Source organism: Acanthopagrus latus, chromosome 23 (assembly GCF_904848185.1).
Source record: "Acanthopagrus latus isolate v.2019 chromosome 23, fAcaLat1.1, whole genome shotgun sequence".
In the NCBI taxonomy this organism is placed as follows: Eukaryota; Metazoa; Chordata; class Actinopteri; order Spariformes; family Sparidae; genus Acanthopagrus; species Acanthopagrus latus.
Window position 1 is genome coordinate 17770806 of NC_051061.1, and position 19615 is coordinate 17790420.

The window sequence follows — 19615 nt, forward strand, 5'->3', positions numbered from 1 at the left end:
AAGGTAATCAATTCTATTAATAACACATCTGAGCTGCCTGAGGTCTCTCAGGCAAATCAGAAAATAAATGTTTATTGATTATATTTGGATGCATGTCCGACTCACTAAAGGCGCTTAATTGAAATTTTTTAAAAAAACACGTCACACCGGCAAAATCAGCTCCGGTTTAAGAAAAAGCCAATATTTCCAAACACGAAAATAAAACGCGTCTGCTGAACGAGCTGAGCGTTCATTTCCATTCACAGCTGGTAGCAGATGTTTGTGGGGTCAGATTTGATTTCTCAACACATCTTTCCCATCGTTATTAATTCCCGGAAAAAAAAAAAAAATAATATCAGTGCTCATTATTTCTGGCACCTCGTGAGAATATAAAGTTCCAGTGTGGATCGAGGAGGGATCCAAACGGAGGCTGAGGTGTGCGTAACTCCGCACCGGGGCAGGATGCTCACGTTCGGACGGAGATTCATTCTGAGCTCTGGGGAACTTGATCGAGACAGTTTCGGTCCTGTGATCATCACAGCGGACAACATGAGCGACGCTGCTGACGAATAACACATTAAATCCCGTCGTTACACGACTCTTTGACCGCGCTGCGCCCGATTAACTTCTCCCACAGCATCATCATCATCATCATCATCATCATCATCATCATCATCACACGCATCAGTATTTCTGATACTCGGCGCGCTTCTTCCTCTCGAAGCAGTTTACAGATGAAGACACTTTCAGATATTTTTTTTACACCTTACAGAAACATCTCTCCAGCCTCCACATCATCACCCGTCATTACTAAGCGCAGCCACATCACCGCCGGTCAGCGGAGTGAGTGAAGGTGCTGAAGGTGCTCCAACACTTACCGATCAACATCGTGCGTCCAGCTCCGTGTCCGCGTCTCTCCAGCTCGGCGCGCGTCCCCGTGCGTAAAAACGGCAAAAAAATGTTTACGCACTTTTCTCCCCGGGGAGCGAGGACACGCAGCGACGCACAGGTGCGATCCGGAGGGCTTCCTGTAGTTTGTAATAAAAAATATATATATAAATAAAAAAAAAAGAAAAAACAAAAGCGCCGATTCCGACTGGACTTCGCTTCCCTCGCTCTTGTCTCTGTGACAGCAACTCTTTCTGTATCCTGTATTTCTTCCCCCTCTTCCGTCTTTGGTGACCGATCCCCGAGAAAAAGCTCAGATCCTACTGATGCGCGTTATCCTCAGTTAAAATCCCGCCGCTCGTGCTGCTGCTCCGTTTGGCCTGAAGGAGGCGAGGAATTGGGCTGCTGGAGAGGGGCTGGGTGTAATTGCCTTCTCTCTCTCTCTCTCTCTCTGTCATCTGTAGTCCTACCTCCTCCTCCCCCTCCTCCTCCCCCTCCTCCTAACAGTGTGCACCTTTTTTCACTTGACAGGAATGCACAGCTGGGGAAATTAGCCGCTATTCTGTCTTCATACCTGCGCAACTTGGCACCACATTAGCCTTTCTTGTCAACTTATTGTCTTAAAGGTCAGCGCTGATGTGTCTGAATCATGTCCTGCCACCCAGCCAAAGGAAAATGAAGAGTGGAGGAGAAAGAAGAGGAGTCAGAAGTCAGGAGCAGTGAGGGGCTCCGGGTGCCAGCAGCAGCAGCAGCGGCAGCAGCGGCAGCGGCGGCATGATGGGAGCACTGTAAACATTAAGGGAGAGAAAAGAATATTTTCTGAGACAGGTTTCCATTGGCGCTCTCGCAGGGATGATTTGTGTGCACTTGTCGAGGCGGCTGCCTTCTCGTGTGCGACAGGAGTGTGAGTGAGAGCGACGTGAGAGTGACTGCGAGTGATGGTTTCTCGCAGCCATCCCTCGCGCCGGTCTGCTCCTCCTTTGTGTCTCTTCTTGTCGATGCATCATTTGGTGAAGCTGACACATATTCTGGGGATTCAGAATTGGCTCGAGAGTACAGAGAGAGCCTGCTCGTATTAAATTTCTGTTTGTTCAATTGGAAGTGTGTGTGTGTGTGGAGGCATAGATTGTGGGTTGAAGAGCCTTGGTGCAATGCTAAGCTGTCCTGGAGCAAAGCCAAAGCACATCTCCCAGGGTGCTATCAGGAACTTAATTACAGCATTAAATTGCTCCCTCTCCGCCTCTCTCCCGCTCTCAGCTCTCTTCCCCCTTCTTTCTCCCCCTTCCTCTCTCTCTCTCTCTCGCCTCTACTCTGTGTATCCATCTAATCTCACACTTGCCTCCCTCTCTTTCTCTGCCTTTATCTCTTGTTGCTCTTTTCTCTCCTTTTTTTCCCTTGCACTTGCTGGTTGGGCAGAAACGCCTGCTGGTGCTGCTGTGTTCTTGTCAGCACTGCTGGGGGGAAAAAAAAGGCCCTTTCCAGTGTGTCCTGATTGTTCCTGACATCCATTGTGCAACCGGATATAATAAGGATTCATCCGCCGTCTCTATTGTGCATTTAACATTTTTCTAATTTCACACTGGCATACCGACAATGCTGTTTATCAGTTGGCTCGTTACTGTGTAGTTGGGAGTCGGGGGGGTTGTGGAGATGCAGCATGGCCTCCAACAGCGTGTCATGTGGGGGTGCGAGCTACCGTTTCCCCACTCAGATCCAGGTTTTCTGCTTTCTTGCCGTTCGCCGAGGCAGCGACGCTCCCCTGGGGGCCCGGGTGGAGGACGCAGGGGCAGCTGGGCCGTCCCGCTGCCTCGTGCCAACCGTCGGCCCGCTGGCTGGCACGCCGGAGCCGGGGCTAATTGGGAACACGGGAACGGCTCCAAGCTTTACATCAGTCGACCTCAACCAAGATGATTTGCTCCAGACAATTTGCCCTATGTGTTAAAAGACAGTCGCTGGAATAGTACGCTGGTTACAACTCTCCGTGTTTTCGACCCGGATACAGGTATTGTGCGAACTGTTTTTCCCTACATTTTAGGAAAAAACCTCTGCCCAGGTGACCCTCGTTTCAGAAAACATCTCCACATCAAGCCCCCTCGGAACAGCGCAGGCTTTGAAGCAACTTCAACAACATGTAATTGCAGCATTGCGTGGTGCACACTGGCCCAGAAAGACCTTTTCCTTTCAGCATCCGCTGTAGAAGAAACAGCTGTAAAAATGCTGGCACAAGCCCCCTGAACCGACCTTTTCACTATCGGGCTTTGAGCCGTTCAGACATTTGGAACGTCTGGAAGGGCTGCGCCGTTAAACTGTTTTGTTCCCGTGCAGGTTAGCAGATGTTAGCCACTGGACCAGCAGAAGTCTCTGGTGCTGCACAAGGCAGAAGCGATGCAGATGTTCCGGGAAGTCAAAACTTCCTTGGCTGTTTGTAATATCCACATTTTCTGTATCAGCTCCTTGGTCATCACGAGACCACGGGAACTACTCCAGACACTCAAACAGTTCCACTCGGCCAGTCGGCGGCAGTGGAGTCGATGCTAATGATGCGTCGAACACCAGAACAGCTTATTCTGTTTCAGCATAATTATCCCAGACCACAGAAAACTACTAAGTTAGTGAGACACTTTTAAGTCTAACATATCTAACAGTGCTGTCAAAGAACTTCGGTGCGAGTCCAAGGCTGTTATTGTCTCAGGCTCATTACACAATCAGCCCAACACGGATACAGAAGGCATTTAAATATCAGTTAAGGTCCATATTACCACTGCAGCGTCGTTCGCATTAAACCCGTGTCCTCAAAATAATATAACAGCAAATATGTTCTGAATAACACATAATGCTGCTGGGTAACTTTTTGTTAGGAACATATCAAGGAAACAATCTTAATCAATACGTTTATAGTGAACATAACAGAAAAAGTTTTGTACTTGTGATTCATTGCGACAGATACAAGAGACGCAGACAGAATGACACAGCTGGCTAACTTAGAGTCATACAATGTTTACAGCAGGTTCTCATTTGCGACAAGGTGATGGGATAAACAAGCACAGCAAGATGCAATCGAAATCATTACAGGTCAGAGGGTGCACTTGTTTGAAGTTGTAAAAAAGAAAAAAAAAAAAGATACTGTCATCTGCTTTCACTGAAAAAAACACACAATCCGACTGAAACTGCCATCTGTGACATCTGTTAGTGCCTGAAGTCCTGCGCTTCATACGACCACCCTGATCCCACTGACTCACAGGTGGTGCATAGATGAAGCGCTTCCCACACCATGAGACAAACTTGCCCGGGACTATAATCCCGGCGTAATTGTAGTGTTGGAATTGTATTGTAGTGTGAAGACTGAGGCAACTTATTAAAAAACATGTCGTCCACAGTGTTTCTTGTCTGCCTCCAGTGAATAAGAAACCCATTGTTTTCTGTTTGTCAGCGACCGGAATAACTGAATATTTCTAACTCGGTGTGGGTTTACGGTTAAAACTAATCATGGTGGTACATGTTGGCAGGTCCTTCGTTCTTTTTAGAAAGAGCCACACAATTTAAATGTAAACTAAATCAGTAGTATTGTTGTGATCTGCTCGGCTTCAACTTAACAAACCACTTCACACGCGGCTCTCCAGCCGAGCCTCGCTGCACAGATGAAGTCCCGTGGCGCATGTCGGATCAGCCGGGTGGATCAAATCATCACGACGTGATTGTTCCTCTTCATGTGTGAGTCTGCAGTGGGCACTCGTGGACTTTGTTAATACTAATGGTATTTACCGAGTTGCTGAGAGCTGAGTATCTATGGTGATGAATGACGAACCCCGGCGGGAAGAGAAGGTCAAGCTGTCACACTCAAGACGAACAAAAATTGTGTCTTTTTTTTTGGACAACTCTGTTCTTCTGTGCCCGGCTCGAGCCGCTGATTGCTGATGATCAGCCTCGGTAGCGTGACTGGGTGATCTGAATGAGGAAAAACAGGCGTGTCAGCACCGTTCTCTTCAATCTGAGCACAAATAATGCGGCGCGAACACCAGCGTCTCATTTCTGCGGGGAACTCATACGTGAATCCTCCAGTTTCACTTCTGTGGAAGACGGATCAACAAACAGGCGGCGTTTGTCGTTATTGACAGTCATGTGTACGGCTGCAGTGGTATATAGATTTCAAGGAAGACTGTGGTATGAAAATTGATGATTGTAATACATATTTGCTTTACTGTTATTAAAAACACGATCAATTTTAGATCAAGTTTTATGTCAGGACAAAATATATAATATAGTTATAATTATATATATAAAAACTTTTGATTTTTTGCCTCAAGGGTCATCATACTGATACTAATAATAACATATACTGTGTAACTGTGAGATGGTTGCAGTCATTGCAACCTCAGTCATGTGACCTTCGTTGTCAAAATGTTTGCAGTTAGATCATGGTTTGGGTCAAATATCTATGTTAAGTTACGTATCTATTTGTCTGACCTAACCCTTCCTACTATCTGTACAAAGATTAAATCATTTTGTACAAAAAATGGCACCACTTCTCTCCTCATTAAAAAAAGAAACTTCCAGGGTATAAGAATGTGAAATTACTTGTCATTTCACCAGTTTTACTGCTGGAAAACGAGCCGTCTCCTTCTTCACTGGAAGGTGAATTCTCCGTGGATTAGCACTGGAGGCTCCACATCACAGTAGCATTGGACGGGACCGGCTTCCAAACTCTCTTGTCTCTTAAAATCTGATTTTTTTCAGTGAGCGCAGAGAACATTGACACATTCAGCTTTGAATGTGAAAACAGCCTTCTAGTGTCAAACTCTGCATACACACACACACACACACACACACACACACGATTCTCCACAGTGAAGTTCACTGCTGACTCGGGGGCTTCACCACTATCATGGCTGTTTACGTTGTGTGATGTTGAGGACGGGACGCTAAGGTGCAAACTGAAGGAGAGGTGAGCGGCTCGCCATTATTATGCCGCGTGTGATCGCTGTTGCGCGCCGGCACTGTCACCGCATCGGGCCGGGTTGGTTTGGGGTGGATGGGCTGCAGTGTGGAGACGGGTTGGGGGGGAGAGTCGAGCGCCACCGGGGACGGTGTGACAGCGGGGGCACGAGACCCGAGAGGAGGGGAGGAAGAGGGAAGCGTGAAATATGGAGATGGCTGCTGTCACCTGAGAAGATGACAGCGTCGCACGGCGCCGCGCAAGCCTAATTCCACACAACGTCTTTTTTTCATCCGGTAATCTCTGCAACGTCCTTCCACCTCCACTGCCATCTTTCGCCCACATTCTCTGTACAAATCCCAACTTGAATGAGTCGTTAACGGATGGCAACAAACCTCCCAGGATGCCTCTTTCTGCCCTCGATGTGAAGTCTGTCTAGCCGCCTCTCAGGATTGGCCCGATCAATACCTTTCAACGTGCGACAGCCTCGTCATGTCCACCTTTTTGTGTGCGTGTGTGTGAGATGAGAGTGACGTAGCTGTTTTGGACGAGTGTGAGGGAACGTGGAAGTGAGAGCTGCGTGGTGCGCTAAACGAGACGCACGCCGCCGCCACTCCTCTGAGTTAATGGATATTGATGAATGGCTGTAGATAATCTTCTTTATTCTGCTGGCAACCATTGTGCAGAAGTCATCTAACAGTCTGGGCAACACTTTTTATAATTGTTCTGTATGACATACGACAAAGCCGAGCAAATGTATTCAAGGAAGGACAACTAAAGCTCATAGAGTTTATTCTCCTATCCATCATTCTGAAGATTTGTAAGACGCTTTTTCACATCCACAGGTGTCACCGGCAGGATTCAGAACAGAGAAGGCTGGGTAAACAAATCAACACACAAATGAAACGCTCTTATGAGACGCAGAATCAAACATGATGAGATTTCAAAATGTCAAGATATATACAGTATCGCAATAAAGCCAAAGAGAAGTAGGCAAAATACATTTCCGCAAAACAGCAGATAAGTTAAAACTGTGTGTCTTTTATTTCTTTAGGTTAAATTTTCTTTGCTCATGCTCAGGTTAGGTTTAGGCACAAAAAAACACTCTGGATAAGGGTGAAGGAAACATAGTGGTTTGGCTTCAAATTCCCCCAAAATATCCAATTTGTCCCCAAAGAGCACGGATGGAAATTGTGGCAAAATTGTCTCCTTAAGACTTTCCAGCGGTGCTGTGTTTACAAGTGTTGAAACGCCTGCTGACAAACACGTAACGCGAACGTGATGTGTTTTGTGGCAATGTCACTACGCAGCCTTTGACAGGTACAAATTAGAAAAGCAACCGCTAACACTTCATCGTGGCGTCTGGGCTGCGACCGGCCCCTGGTTCAGCATGCACGCAGCCCGGGCTTTATGAGCTGCTGCTTTTACAGAGCGTGAAACTTGTGACGAATGCAAATGCGTTTGAAAATGGTGTTTTTCTGATCCCGACCACATGCCAGGACGTAATGACTGGCAGGCTAATTTATGAAAAAGCAAAGAGGAAAGTGAGCCTTCCCTCTCTCCCTCTCTCTCTCTCCCTCTCCCTCTCTCTCGCTCTCGGCTGTTCCGAGCCACCGGCCTCCTCAATTAGAGCCCGGCTCTGCCAACCTGCCACTGAGGCCCGACTAGGTAATGACTGGCAGCAGCGCAAGAAACAAACACCCATCTATCTTCTATCGCTCTCTCTCTTTCTCTAAACCAACAATGTCCCTCTCTCTCTCTCTCTCTCTCTCTCTCTCTCAGTCCCCATCTCTCACAAATCTCACATCTTTTCTCTCTCTAACCCCTCCACACACGTCTCTCGCTCTCTCTCACCGCGGAACAACATCTTTTTCTAAAGCAAACTTCGGACGTTCTCTCGTTCCACTTCTCTTTCTCGCTCTCCTCCTTTTGAAGTGTAACGCTAAGCTCCCACTATCTAAATTGACATCTCTCTATCTCTCTCTCTCCCTCCCTCCCTCCCTCGCTCGCTCCCTCAATTTGCTTTCTGCATTGGCATATATCTTTCCACGCCGCCATCTCCGACTAAACCGGAGTCTCTTCATCTGCCTCTCTGCCTCCCCTCACCTCTCTCACGCTCTCCCCGCCTCAGACAAACAAACAAATGAATAGGAGATCGTCGGGGAAGGGGGAACAGCCCTCGGAGCGTAACGGCCCGGCCGGCTACCTGACTGACTGACAGAGAGACTAACTAAGTGACAGAAAGACTGACAGGAGGTTGGAGGAGCACTGAGCACTGTGAGGAGCTAAAGTAATCTGAAGATGGGCGGACAAGAGAGACAGCTGCTGATGGGTGGCGGCGTAAGATGCCCAGTCATACAGTGACAGCCGCTGGAGGCAAGTCGAGGGATTAGACTAAGTTTTTGGAAGTTTTAGGCGATTAGCCTGTTTGTCAAAGTTGGAGAAAATGAGAAAAATCAGAGTGAGAGTTTCTTTACCCTTGTGTTCACTGTAAAAACATTCACTTTTTTTTTTTTTTTTTTTTTTTTAACATTTTAGGGCATTTAGCAGATGCTTTTGTCCAAAATGACTTACAGTAATTCATACACACATTCATACACTGGCTCCCATGCGATGTGGCGACCAGCACATCGGGAGCAGTATAGGGTTCAGTGCCTTGCCCAAGGGCACGAGCAGACCAGGGGAATCAAACCAGCGACCTTCAGATAAGAAGATAAGACGCGGGCTCCACGCCTGAGCCACAGCTGCAACACTGACCTTTGTACTTGCAAAATTAACATATCGTCTCTTTAAATATGTTCCCTTTTCCTGTTCCTTTTCAAAGCCTTGTTATAAATCTAAATGATCAAATATCTCACATTTGCATTACATAATTAGATTCAAGTGTGTCAAATTTCGCCACTCAGCAGCCATCTTGGCTCTGCCCCTGGGGTTATTTCAAGCTAACAAGACCAGTGCCTATCTACATGAATGGGGAGAGAGTAACAATTTTTGCTGTCAATCGTCATCGGGACTCTAAAACTGCACTTACTGACTCACCAGTCAAAGAACGTTTGTTAACCCTGCCCTGAAAAAGGTCACATCACAGCACTTATTTCATCAAGTGCTGCGATGTGACGCAGTCAGCTCGTCCAAACAGACCACTTAAACTAAATGCATACAATTTGAATGTCTGACGGTTGACCCCACCTTCTCTGGTAATCCCGTGTGTTATCGTGGTGTCCTCCTCTTCAGGCTTATTCGCAGTCATTCCGCACCAGCAGCGACACGGTTAAAACTGCTGTGAATCTCGGCTGCTCTCTCACATCAGCGCAGTCTGGCTGACGTAAAGTAGACGGTCGGCTTTTGATTTGGGTTATGTGTCGCACGTCTGCAGTCTCTGGTGGCACGGACTCATCTATTCAAAACGCTCTAAGTGGTCTGTCTCCTCTCTTGTAATTTCTCTGGTATGATTGAGGTCAATTAGTCCCCGGGAAAAATCCGTTTCACTTGTTTTGGACAAACTGTCACAACATCCCGATACCAGAAACCCAATTTGTGATTATTTTTTTTTGCAGCATAGAAAGTTTTGTCACTGCCAATCACAGACAGAGAGTGAAGGAAATCTTTTTGTTTTGAACCAGTTCCAGACCGAATATCATTATAATATAATAATGCGTTACTTTGTGTTGCAGACTTCTGAAAGATTTCTTCAGCTCAAAACCACGCCAAGCACTTCTGGTTTAATTAGGAAAAGGCGTGAATAATGAAGCTGATAAACAGATATTAAGAATCTTTTTCAAGCTGTTGCAGGGGGACGGACGATGGGGATTCATGGCTAATGGTTTTATTGATGGTTAAAACAACATAGTGTGCTTTATAGATCACAGGCCGCTGTGAGACACGGCTCAACAGTTCAAACAAAAATCACAAGGAAACTTCACGGCGCTCTCTTTGTACTGTTCAATTGACTTTTTTTTGTCATTGCAAGGAAACGTTAGACCTTGAAAACAATAAATGCATTTTAACTGGTCGAAAGAATTTTCCTGTGATTTGTTTCTATCAACACATTTATCGAAAAAGCAGTCCCGGTAATATGTTTTGATTTTTGGTTATTACATTTAATCAATCCTGTATCAGTGTTAAAAGCACAGTGTGTCACTCAAATCAAAACTTTACAAAAGACAGAGTTTGATGATGTTGTGAGGCAGCAGGGGATCATGGGAGTTGATGTCTTCACTGATAACAGAACGTGCAGCAAAAGGTGACGAATAACTGTGATTCATCATCAGTGAGCAACGCAAACAATAATAAACAATACAGTGGCTTCCTCGCTGGTTCACAGACTAAAGGATATCTGTGTCATCTTGAGAGAAAATGTGGATTTCTTTGTGTTTGAACATTTGGGGTGACGCAACTCAACAACATATCGAGCAAATGTCTGGTCATTTATCAGACATATTCATGTGAAATAAACAACATTAAAAGATCAGTTTGGCTGCTGAAGTCTTCCAGATTTTACTTCTATCTAACTCTTTTAATTCACCTCTACTTACCTTCTGTAAAAAGAGCTGCAGACCACACTTCATCTATTACTAAGTTATGGCGGCGACATTAAGCGCGCAGGTGTACATCATCCCCCTTTTCGTCTTTTCAGATGGCTCATTCCGATACTCCATCACATCTGGAGGTGCGATGCCGCAGTAATAAGTTTTATGACAAATGTATTTTGCTCCGATGATCTGCAGCGCGCTCGCAGAAGCTGAAGCGCTGGTGATGAATAAAAGACCTGGTTAAAGAAACAAAGCCAGTTGTGCTGGAGGAGAACGTTAAGGTATTATTAACAAACCACGGCGACGCAGACGTTGTCCTTATGAATGGCTCCTACTTAATCTATAAGGCCTTAATAAATGATTTATGCACCATTAATTGAACCGTTAGTTGCAACTTATTAAACTCCTTGTAAAGTCTGCTGCCCAGCGAGGAACTTTAAATGAAACACACTCGAGACTTCCAGTCTTAATTATGAGTATGTTTCTCCAGACAACAGAAGGTTGCGACTCACCAGGCTTCCCCCTGTTAATATACGGTGTGAATGTGGTGGCCGACAGGCTGGCGAGTCTGTATGCGAGCTTACATGCAGGGAATGAATATACAGACTGCTCCCAAAGTATAACTGATACGTCGAGGTGATAACAACTCATCTTTAAAACTCATGAAGTGATAGAACAGGAAACATCTGTCTGTGGCTGCAGATGAAGACGTCACACCTCGTGTCACCTGACGCACCGGCTGCTGAGGAGTGTTTTCGTTGAGAAAACTGAGCCGATAGTGTCGAATACCTAGATCATGTGTGATAACCCCAGAGCGGGGAGAGGCTGCCATCTCAGCATGATACTGCAGAGGAGTAAGGTGTGTGTGTGTGTGTGTGTGTGTGTGTGTGTGTGTGTGTGTGTGTGTGTGTGTGTACTGTGCTCGTAAGCTCTGCCACCTGCATATTCCATCTTATCACGACGGGAGAGAGGACGCCCCATTTAGCATCACTGTCACATACGGTTTCACAGACAGACAAACACGAGAGGAGACAGAGTGAAAGTGTGTGTGTGTGTGTGTGTGTGTGTGTGTGTGTGTGTGACTGAGAGAGAGAGAGAGCTGTAAAGAAAAGAAAAAAAGACGGGTTCCCTAACATAAATAAATCATCAATGTGTTTCGTTGCCTCGGCTGGGCTCACTAGCCGAAGATGAAGGCGAGAGGGGGAGCAGGGGAGGAGGGGTGGGAGGAGGAGGAGGAGGAGGTGAGGGAGCGAAACAGATCAGGTGAAGAGGCAAACTGCTGGCTGAGGTGGTGGTGGTGGTGGGGGGGGAAACAGGAGGCAGGTGGGAATCCTAATGTCTGCTTCGTGTTTCAAGCAGAGAGCAGAAAACACCGGAGCATCTGCAGTCAAACTGACGTAATTGCTGCCAAGAATAACAAGACGCTCCGGCTGAACGGAGGAGACGTGTGAGAACTCGATTATGTATATCGTTGCCGGAACGTTCCTGCACTTCGCTTGGCTTTGCGCTGAACCTGACCTCCTGCTGTGCTTTGTTATTTCTGTAGTTCTCAGAGGAAAACAACTAACTGCTGGTTGTCTTTGAGGGAGATGCTGCGGCATTGCTGTGAGACATCATGAGAGCTCATACAGTCCTCGGGGGGAGGGCTGAAGCAAGTGGTGGAGGGAAGTTTCAGATCCGTTACTGAAGTTGAAGGACTAACATCGAACTGTAAAAACACGACACTAAAAGAAAAGAAGTAAGAAGGAAAGTGTCGCATCCAAATCCTTATTCTAATCTAAGTGCTGTTGGGTGGTTTAGTTTACAGCAGTGCATTATATTCTACGAGATGATCAAGTGTTTGTCACGTGGCTCTAAGAAGTCAACTTTTCATGGTCTGGGACAAACAACCAAGAAGGTTTTTAAATACTTCATTCACCTTAAACCACAAAGACAGCTGATAGACAGCTGCCTGCGGCGGAAACTGGATGTTGCTCTTAAATCTTTAATAACTTTTTGAACCACTAATCCAAACTGTTTGCCTCGTAGACTCATGGAAAATGGAGTTCTGTGATCACGCCATCACGCTCTGCAGCATCGATTCATCAAGGAAACCATCGGCAGTGGTTGAGGCTCGGTTACTTCTGTTGTTCCTGTCATATGGATAACGCATCTCTTTGAATTTCGCTGTCCTCTGTTACCATTCAATAACCTCACAATTCTATTTTCCTCTCCCTAAACTTTTTTGGACACATCTACGTGATCAGTAAATTAAATAAAGAAGAGTATTATTATAATAAATGACCGTAACTCTCTGAGGAAAGGTCGGATTAGACAAAAAACTGATACAGAGAGTCTAAAAACATCCAAGTACTTCTTTTGAGTTGTGAGTTTTGTGAGTTTCTGTCTGGGTTCACAGACAAAAACGACGGGAAAATTATCCCGTTTCAGACAAAGCAAATGTGAAACTGGGCTGAAACTTAATGTTCTCCTGAATCAACACACTTGGAGATGGTGCATATTTTTACACAGGTCTGAAAGTAACAGCAGTAATGTAGTGGAGTAGAGGTGTAGAGTAGCTGAACATGCATTATCAAGACAATTACACGTACCTCAAATCTGTGCTTGAACAGTACCTGAGTAAATGTACTCAGTTACATTCCACCATTGAGGGAGGAGTTTGAAGCACTTTACAACCCAGCGACGTCTGTGGAAGGAAGGACTTAAATGAAATGGTCCCATTTTAACGGCCTCTCCGCTCAATGTTGATGGCAACTTCATTTTCTCTGGATACACAACATAGTTGTTTAGTTTCTGAGTTAAAAGCTCATTGGCTGATTCCACCTGTTGATATACTTTAATGAGACAGATGTATCGTACGTGATCAGTTTGCATTATGCTTCGATTTCATTTCCCACACCTTTTCATTTGCTTTTTGATACAAGTGATGGAGGAGTGTTTGCCTCGTTCACGGCTAATTATGAGATGATTTTGTGCAGCCGCTTGTATTACGCTGCTATATTTACTGGCACAGAGCCTGTGGGGAGCAGAGGGTTCGACTTGTAGATGGCGAAGAAGAAAATAACCGAGCCTTTTATCAACATTTACTCACAACAAGCTCTACAAATCAGAAACTTGTCGGAGAAAAACACAAGCAACTCATGCTTTCTAATTAATTTTCAATGTGGTCCCCCCCCACATGGCATCTCTGACAGCGCAGCTCTGATGTTTTATTTTTGAGGAGGCAGGCGTCAGCCGCAGCACTTGTGCAGCTACCCGTCGCGGACTGAGGCTGTTTGAGGGGTGAGAAGAGGCACCAGCTGCAAGCACAGGATCAAGTTTTCTCCATTCCAAGGGCACCCTAAAAGCCACTTTATCATGTTTTTTCAGTCCACTAGTTCCCCTAAGAGGATTAGTTCACCCAGAAATGAAAATTAAGTCATTATCTACTCACCCTCACGCCAGTGGAAAGTAAGGGGGGGAAGTTTTTTTATTCCACAGAACATTTCTGGAGCTTCACAGCAAAACAGTCTCCTAAACTGAGGTTGACGAGGACTTGAATTGTATTTGTTGAATTCAGTTTTGGATGGGTTGCGACTTCTGGACACATGGATTATGCTGGACAAGCTGTATGGAGCCATTTCATTGTTTGTTTATTCTCAAGTCTTTGTATGTTTTAAAACAAGTCCCCATCTACTTCATGTGTTCAGGAGAAAGCTGTTTTACTGTGAAGCTCCAGAAAATGTTCTGTGGACTATCAAACTTCACCCGACTTTCCGTGGACGCGGGTTTGAGTAGATTACGATGCACATTTCTGGGTGAACCATTTCATCCACCACTCTAAATCAACCTCGAAGGTGAAATCTAGCAAAATTCCCTGCCACCCGACATCCCGCCGGAGCAGCAGCGTCTCAGACTACGTTGAGGGAAAGAGAAAGCGGCATCCGCACACAAACTGCTCATGAATCTTGGATCCAACTGTCAAACTAGACAGTTGTGATCAAATATGGATCAAGATCTGTTAATGCAAAGCCTATATATATTTTTTTAATTTAAATGTTTTCAGAAACATGTTTTCAGTAAGAGACTCAAATTCACTAACTTGCAAGTGTGGCTGGACTGGCTACCAAAACAAAGAACAGAGAAGCCGCTGTCGACCATTAATCCACTATATGTTCACACAGCAAAGCGTTCAAAATGACATATACTGTATTTAACTTTTACGTGCAGGTCATTGTTTGCCATTACTCAAGCCTGACACAGTGTGCTAGACTGCTACTCCTCGCTCACTCTGGCCCCGTGAGAGTGACTAATGCCGTACGATGAATTAATAATGCTGGATTGTACTTTATTCCGTAATTGCCGCCTTGGCACTCCAAACCATAATTAAAAGGAGTTATACATTCAAAATCATATTCAGAGTGAGTTCAGCTGCGTCGCTGCCACGCGAGGACACAGTCAGGAGGGGAATAGCATTGAATTTCAGCTTTGTTGTTACGTATCAAGGATGCTTCACACCGCCTTAGCATAATATTCATGAGTATTTTTTTCACAGGTAGAAGTGGACGTGTGATTTACTTGTCAGGTTGATGCGGAGCTCCCACGCGATTCATCTGGAGAAACACGGTAAGGACGGCAGCGACTGACGGATCGTCTTCTGCTTAGTGCTCGACGACGACAGACGAACGCCGCGTGAGGATAAAAGTCAGGCTCTCCTTCGTCACCGGTGGCTACAGGTTAAACATCACCACATATTAGACTCTTGCTTTTCCAAGGTTGCACGAGTTCACACATACCTATGCGAGTTCGAATGGGAAGATTACATACATGTTTACGCCTGCTTTCAAAATTTTAAAGCTTTTGTTGCCCCAAGGCCACAAATGGAAAACGTCATTAAACCATTTTTTCCATTTCATATCAACGTGGTATTGAGTAAAATCAAGGTGAGTATAAAGCAGTAATAATCAACGATTATACATGTTGGCTGCCTGGGTGCACACATATATAGAAATATATTTAGGGCCCAGCGCTCACAGAAATATTTATACATTTTGGTTGTATTCACCTTGAAAGCGCTCGTCTTCTGGTTCAATAAATAATACAATATAAGCAGTCAGTGGGTGCGAGTGTGCTCGTTGACTCAGATAAAGGGAGGAAGAGTCGCTGCAGTGGCAGAGTGCTGCTTTGTACACCGAAGATAAGGCTATTCAGAGTTGAAAGCAAATAATAAACATGGCGAGTGATCATCCTCACAATCAGGACAAGGTCAACTGAGCATTTTATTTTGGTAAAATGAAGGTGAAGGAGGAGGGTCATATAAGGTGGGCCCTGGTTATAAAAGCAAAGGATGGGCAGTAAGTCGGCGGGGTGTGCATGTACAGCTTGTTGAACACGGCTTTTGGCTCAAGAGAAGCATCGGTGCAAATATTGCATCTCACATGAAACCACAACAGAGAGACGTGCTGTGGCTGTAGTGTGGCTACCGTGCTGCACACATCAAAACTGCAGCAGGAACGAGAGTGAAAAATAAAGAAGCGAAGGAGCTCCCACGGCACTCGCCGTCAGATTTACGCAATGTGACAGCATGGAAGCAGACCATCATACGGAGGACGGAAAGAGAGGAGAAACAGCTATGATTTGAAATGCGGTCTCAATCTGAAGGGATGAGAGAGGATATTGAAGGTGAGAGGGGAAAGAAATCCGCTATAAGAGGTATGCAGCGAAGCCACTGATGGCCCAGTGGAAACACACAACTCGGCTCTGGAAATATGACAGTGGCTGACGCACCTGATGGTAGATGGTCTGGAAAATCTGTAAAAAAAAAAAAAAGAAAAAAAGAAAAGGGGACTATAAACGTGGCTATAGGGTTCGAGGCTTGGAAAAAACCTGCATATGCATGCTTTATCTCCCTGTCCTCTCCCTTCACTCCAAGGCCGAGTTACAGCCCCACCCGGCCCATAACCTCCCTCTGCCCTGTCTGTGGAGGCCTGCTGTGAGGAATTACCCTGCGGGGAGGGACCCCATGACGCACAGAAAGAGAAAAAAAACACAAGTAAAGTTTAGGCGCTTTGGGCAAAAAACTAAGAGAAACTTAAAATGATTTAAAGAAAAATCTCAAACACTGTCACTCCCACCAGCTGCATCAGGTCTCCAGTGAATTCACCAAGAAAACAAAACATATTTAAAGAACTGTGCGCACAGAAAGCATTTATATTAAAGTTCAGACATTAGCATGGTAATGAAAATATCTAATCTCATTTTTAATATTTCTTTTTTTGAATTGTTTTATTAAAAACTAAAATATTGCATTCACCAAACAACAACAGATGTTAGTATAAGCATTATACTAGACAGTTAATAACAGGCTTCATGACTCTCCCTGTATCGTAACCAGCCTCTCCCCCTGTGTCTGTGTGTGTGTGTGTCTGTGTCTGTGTGTGTGTGTCTGTGTGTGTGTGTGTGTGTGTGTGTGTGTGTGTGTGGTTGAAGCAGCTCAGGCATGTGGAGTTACAGACAATGGCACGATCCTAAAGGTCTGGAGCCAGGCATGCTGAGAATCATTTCACCGCCATTCAAGCGGATAAAATATCACAGTAGTCGTGGCCTGCGCCTAGTTTCACTGTGTGTGTGTGTGTGTGTGTGTGTGTGTGTGTCTGTCTGTCTGTGTTTGTGTGTGTGAGATTTTTGTGCGTGTGTGTGTGCCAAGGTGTCGTGCATCTTGCCCATGCTGTGCCAGACAAGGCTACGGTTTCTGCCTCTGCTATTGCAAGAGCACATCACCCTCACTGCCTTCCTGTTTTTACATCCCGTCCAACACCCCCCTCCCACCCTCATCCAACCGCACTCCTCCCGCCAGCCCGCCTGGTCACATGGGTGCTGTGGGCGGTTTCACGTCCCATCATTTCCCGTGGCCGACTGTCGGGGAGGATCAGGGTGCCACGCGAGTCTAAAGCTGACGAGCTGAGACAGCTCCGCTCTGACTGGGAGGGGTCTACTGGACCGAGCACAATGTGCAACCACCGACCCCCCCCCCCCCCCGCCGTCCTCTGCATAGAAACACACAAACAAACAAACAAACACACACACTGTAGAGAGCAAACCACATAGCAACAGTGTGAGCACCGCTGTGCAAATCCAGTGTGTATGCATGCGTAACTGTGTCACTACAGTACAAGTATGAGTCATACCAGAGGGCATAATGGTTGCATTATGAATCTGGTTGTATCTTTCTGGTAGACACCATGAATTATTACTATTAACAACATAATAATGTAATGCACGCAGGCTTCCGAGCGCAGCATTTCAATTTCACTGTCTGACTCTCTGCTTGTCCTGCTATGGGGTCAAACAACAGACAAAATATGACAGACGATGGCCAGGGACCGAGCGAGGCCCCGCTAGCAGACAGACACAAATCAAGTATATCGGAGGAAGGACATGAAGGAAATAAACTACAGAGCCACAAAGGCAGCGAGAGGCAGCGGGAGAGTATGAGCTGTGTCACAGGAATCTAGCCTCTGTTATCTGGACTGTGTCACATCTTACACCTGCCCGCCATCTGTGTGAACGCGGTTAACTGTGAGCATGTGTGTCCGGGTGTGCGCGCTGACGTGGACGCTGTGTGTGCGTGTGTGTGCGTGTGTGTGCATCTGCATGCGTGAACTCATCATCAAGAAGACCCGGGGCCGACACAGGGGAGCCCCGTGGAGAGCGTGCGCACAACCAGACGCCCGACGTGGCTGCATACGATAAAACGGCTGTTAAGAGGAGACGGAGCAAGTGTCGGGATGAAGAGTCGGGGGCCCGGCGAGAAGACACGGAATGAAAAACTGTTTGACAGAAACAGGCTAACAGCGCGGAGAGGAAGACAAGCGCGGGAGACGCTGACAGACAGAGGAGTTCGAATAATAGATAGAGGCAATGACAGGGAGTCAATGTGATGGCGAGACAATAGACAGATAGACGGGCTCAGTTGGGGGGAGGGAGGGAGGGAGCGGGGGAGGGAGGGGGGCAAGAGGAGCGAAGCCTTTTTGTTCAAAGTTGCAAAACGGAGTGTCTGAAGCTCTCTGCCTGCCCTCATCACGCTCTCACTGCGCTGGAGACGGGGAGAGATACTCCGGCTCCCTGTACTCTTCAATGCCACCACCCTGTCACGATGATAATTCACCAATATTGATTATTGATTAGCTGGTCTGAAGAAAGGCCAGTGAAAGAATGATGTTGGAGTGTCCCTATTGATTTCTTTTCACTCTTTCTGATGCCTCAGAACCTCTCAGGCATCGGACAAAAACATTGTTTTGCGCATTCAGTTGTACTGTCACGCCATTCTTCCACGATCGAGCGTCATTTAATACATCCAGTCTACTGAACGCTCTTCTTCAAAGTTGTGGCCCCATCTACAGATGTCCTTCAAGGTTTGGCAACCACCGATGAGTATTTTATTGCCATGTGTGTGTTTGACGAGCTCACAAAGGAAATGTGTAATTTGATCATGTATGGTCCGACTATTGATCGGAGCCAGTGTTGTATGAAATACTCAAAAGTTATACTTGAGTAAAAGTAAAGATACGGTGATAAAATGTTACTTTGGTAGAAGTGAAAAGTCACCAAAGTCATTTAATCTACAATGTAACAAGCAACTAAAGTTACCCAATAACTGTAGTGGAGTAAAACTACACTCAAGTAAAATACAACTACCTCAAAACTGTACTTAAGTTCAGTGCTTGGATGAGTGTACTTGGTTAGATTCGATCACTGATCAGAGCTCAGAGTCTTGAGGGTGTTGATTGCAGTGTCGGCACAGCGGGCCTCTCAGAACACACTTGTTCTGCATGAACGGACCTCCACCACCATCATTTTCTCAGAAGCGGATCCATCAGGAAGAAAATCAATGACGAATGACGTAATGTGTCTTTATTTCGACTTGGACCTAAAGATGTGGTGAATCTTTTATAAAACTAAGGATTGATATTTTATACATTAAGACGTAGTCCATGCGAGCAGCATACTGAGAATGCAACGTGAAGAAGGCCTGAGGAGGGATTAAAACTCCATCTGTGCACCTCCTCCTCCTCCTCCGCCCGTCCCTCGGCTCTGCTTCTGTTCGGAAGCCTGAGATGGAGACGCGGTGACCGGTGGCCTCCTCCGACGAGCGTCTGATTAATCTGACTGGTCGGAAACGAGCGGTGCAGCCTGACACGAGAGTCGTGGTGACACGCTGAAGGCGGCGACAATCAGCCCGGTGCAGCGTGGCATCTGCCAGCCATTTTTAAAAAAACGCAGCTCCTGACAAGCAGAGGATGGC

General features: G+C 46.0%; 1 protein-coding gene across 6 annotated transcripts in view; it reads right to left on the bottom strand.

Annotated features, from left to right (window-relative positions):
* znf385c (zinc finger protein 385C) overlaps positions 1–19615 on the bottom strand; it is a 154521-nt gene that overhangs the window by 53865 nt on the left and 81041 nt on the right. For 4 of the 6 annotated variants that reach the window (XM_037087874.1, XM_037087873.1, XM_037087877.1 and 1 more), the window contains one exon: positions 16099–16122. The exons of 1 other annotated variant lie outside the window; for it this stretch is intronic. In XM_037087874.1, the coding sequence (XP_036943769.1) occupies positions 16099–16122 (24 nt within the window). Of the gene's footprint in view, positions 1–857; positions 1242–16098; positions 16123–19615 lie in introns of those variants that run through there. One more of the 6 variants, XM_037087878.1, reaches the window with a different exon arrangement.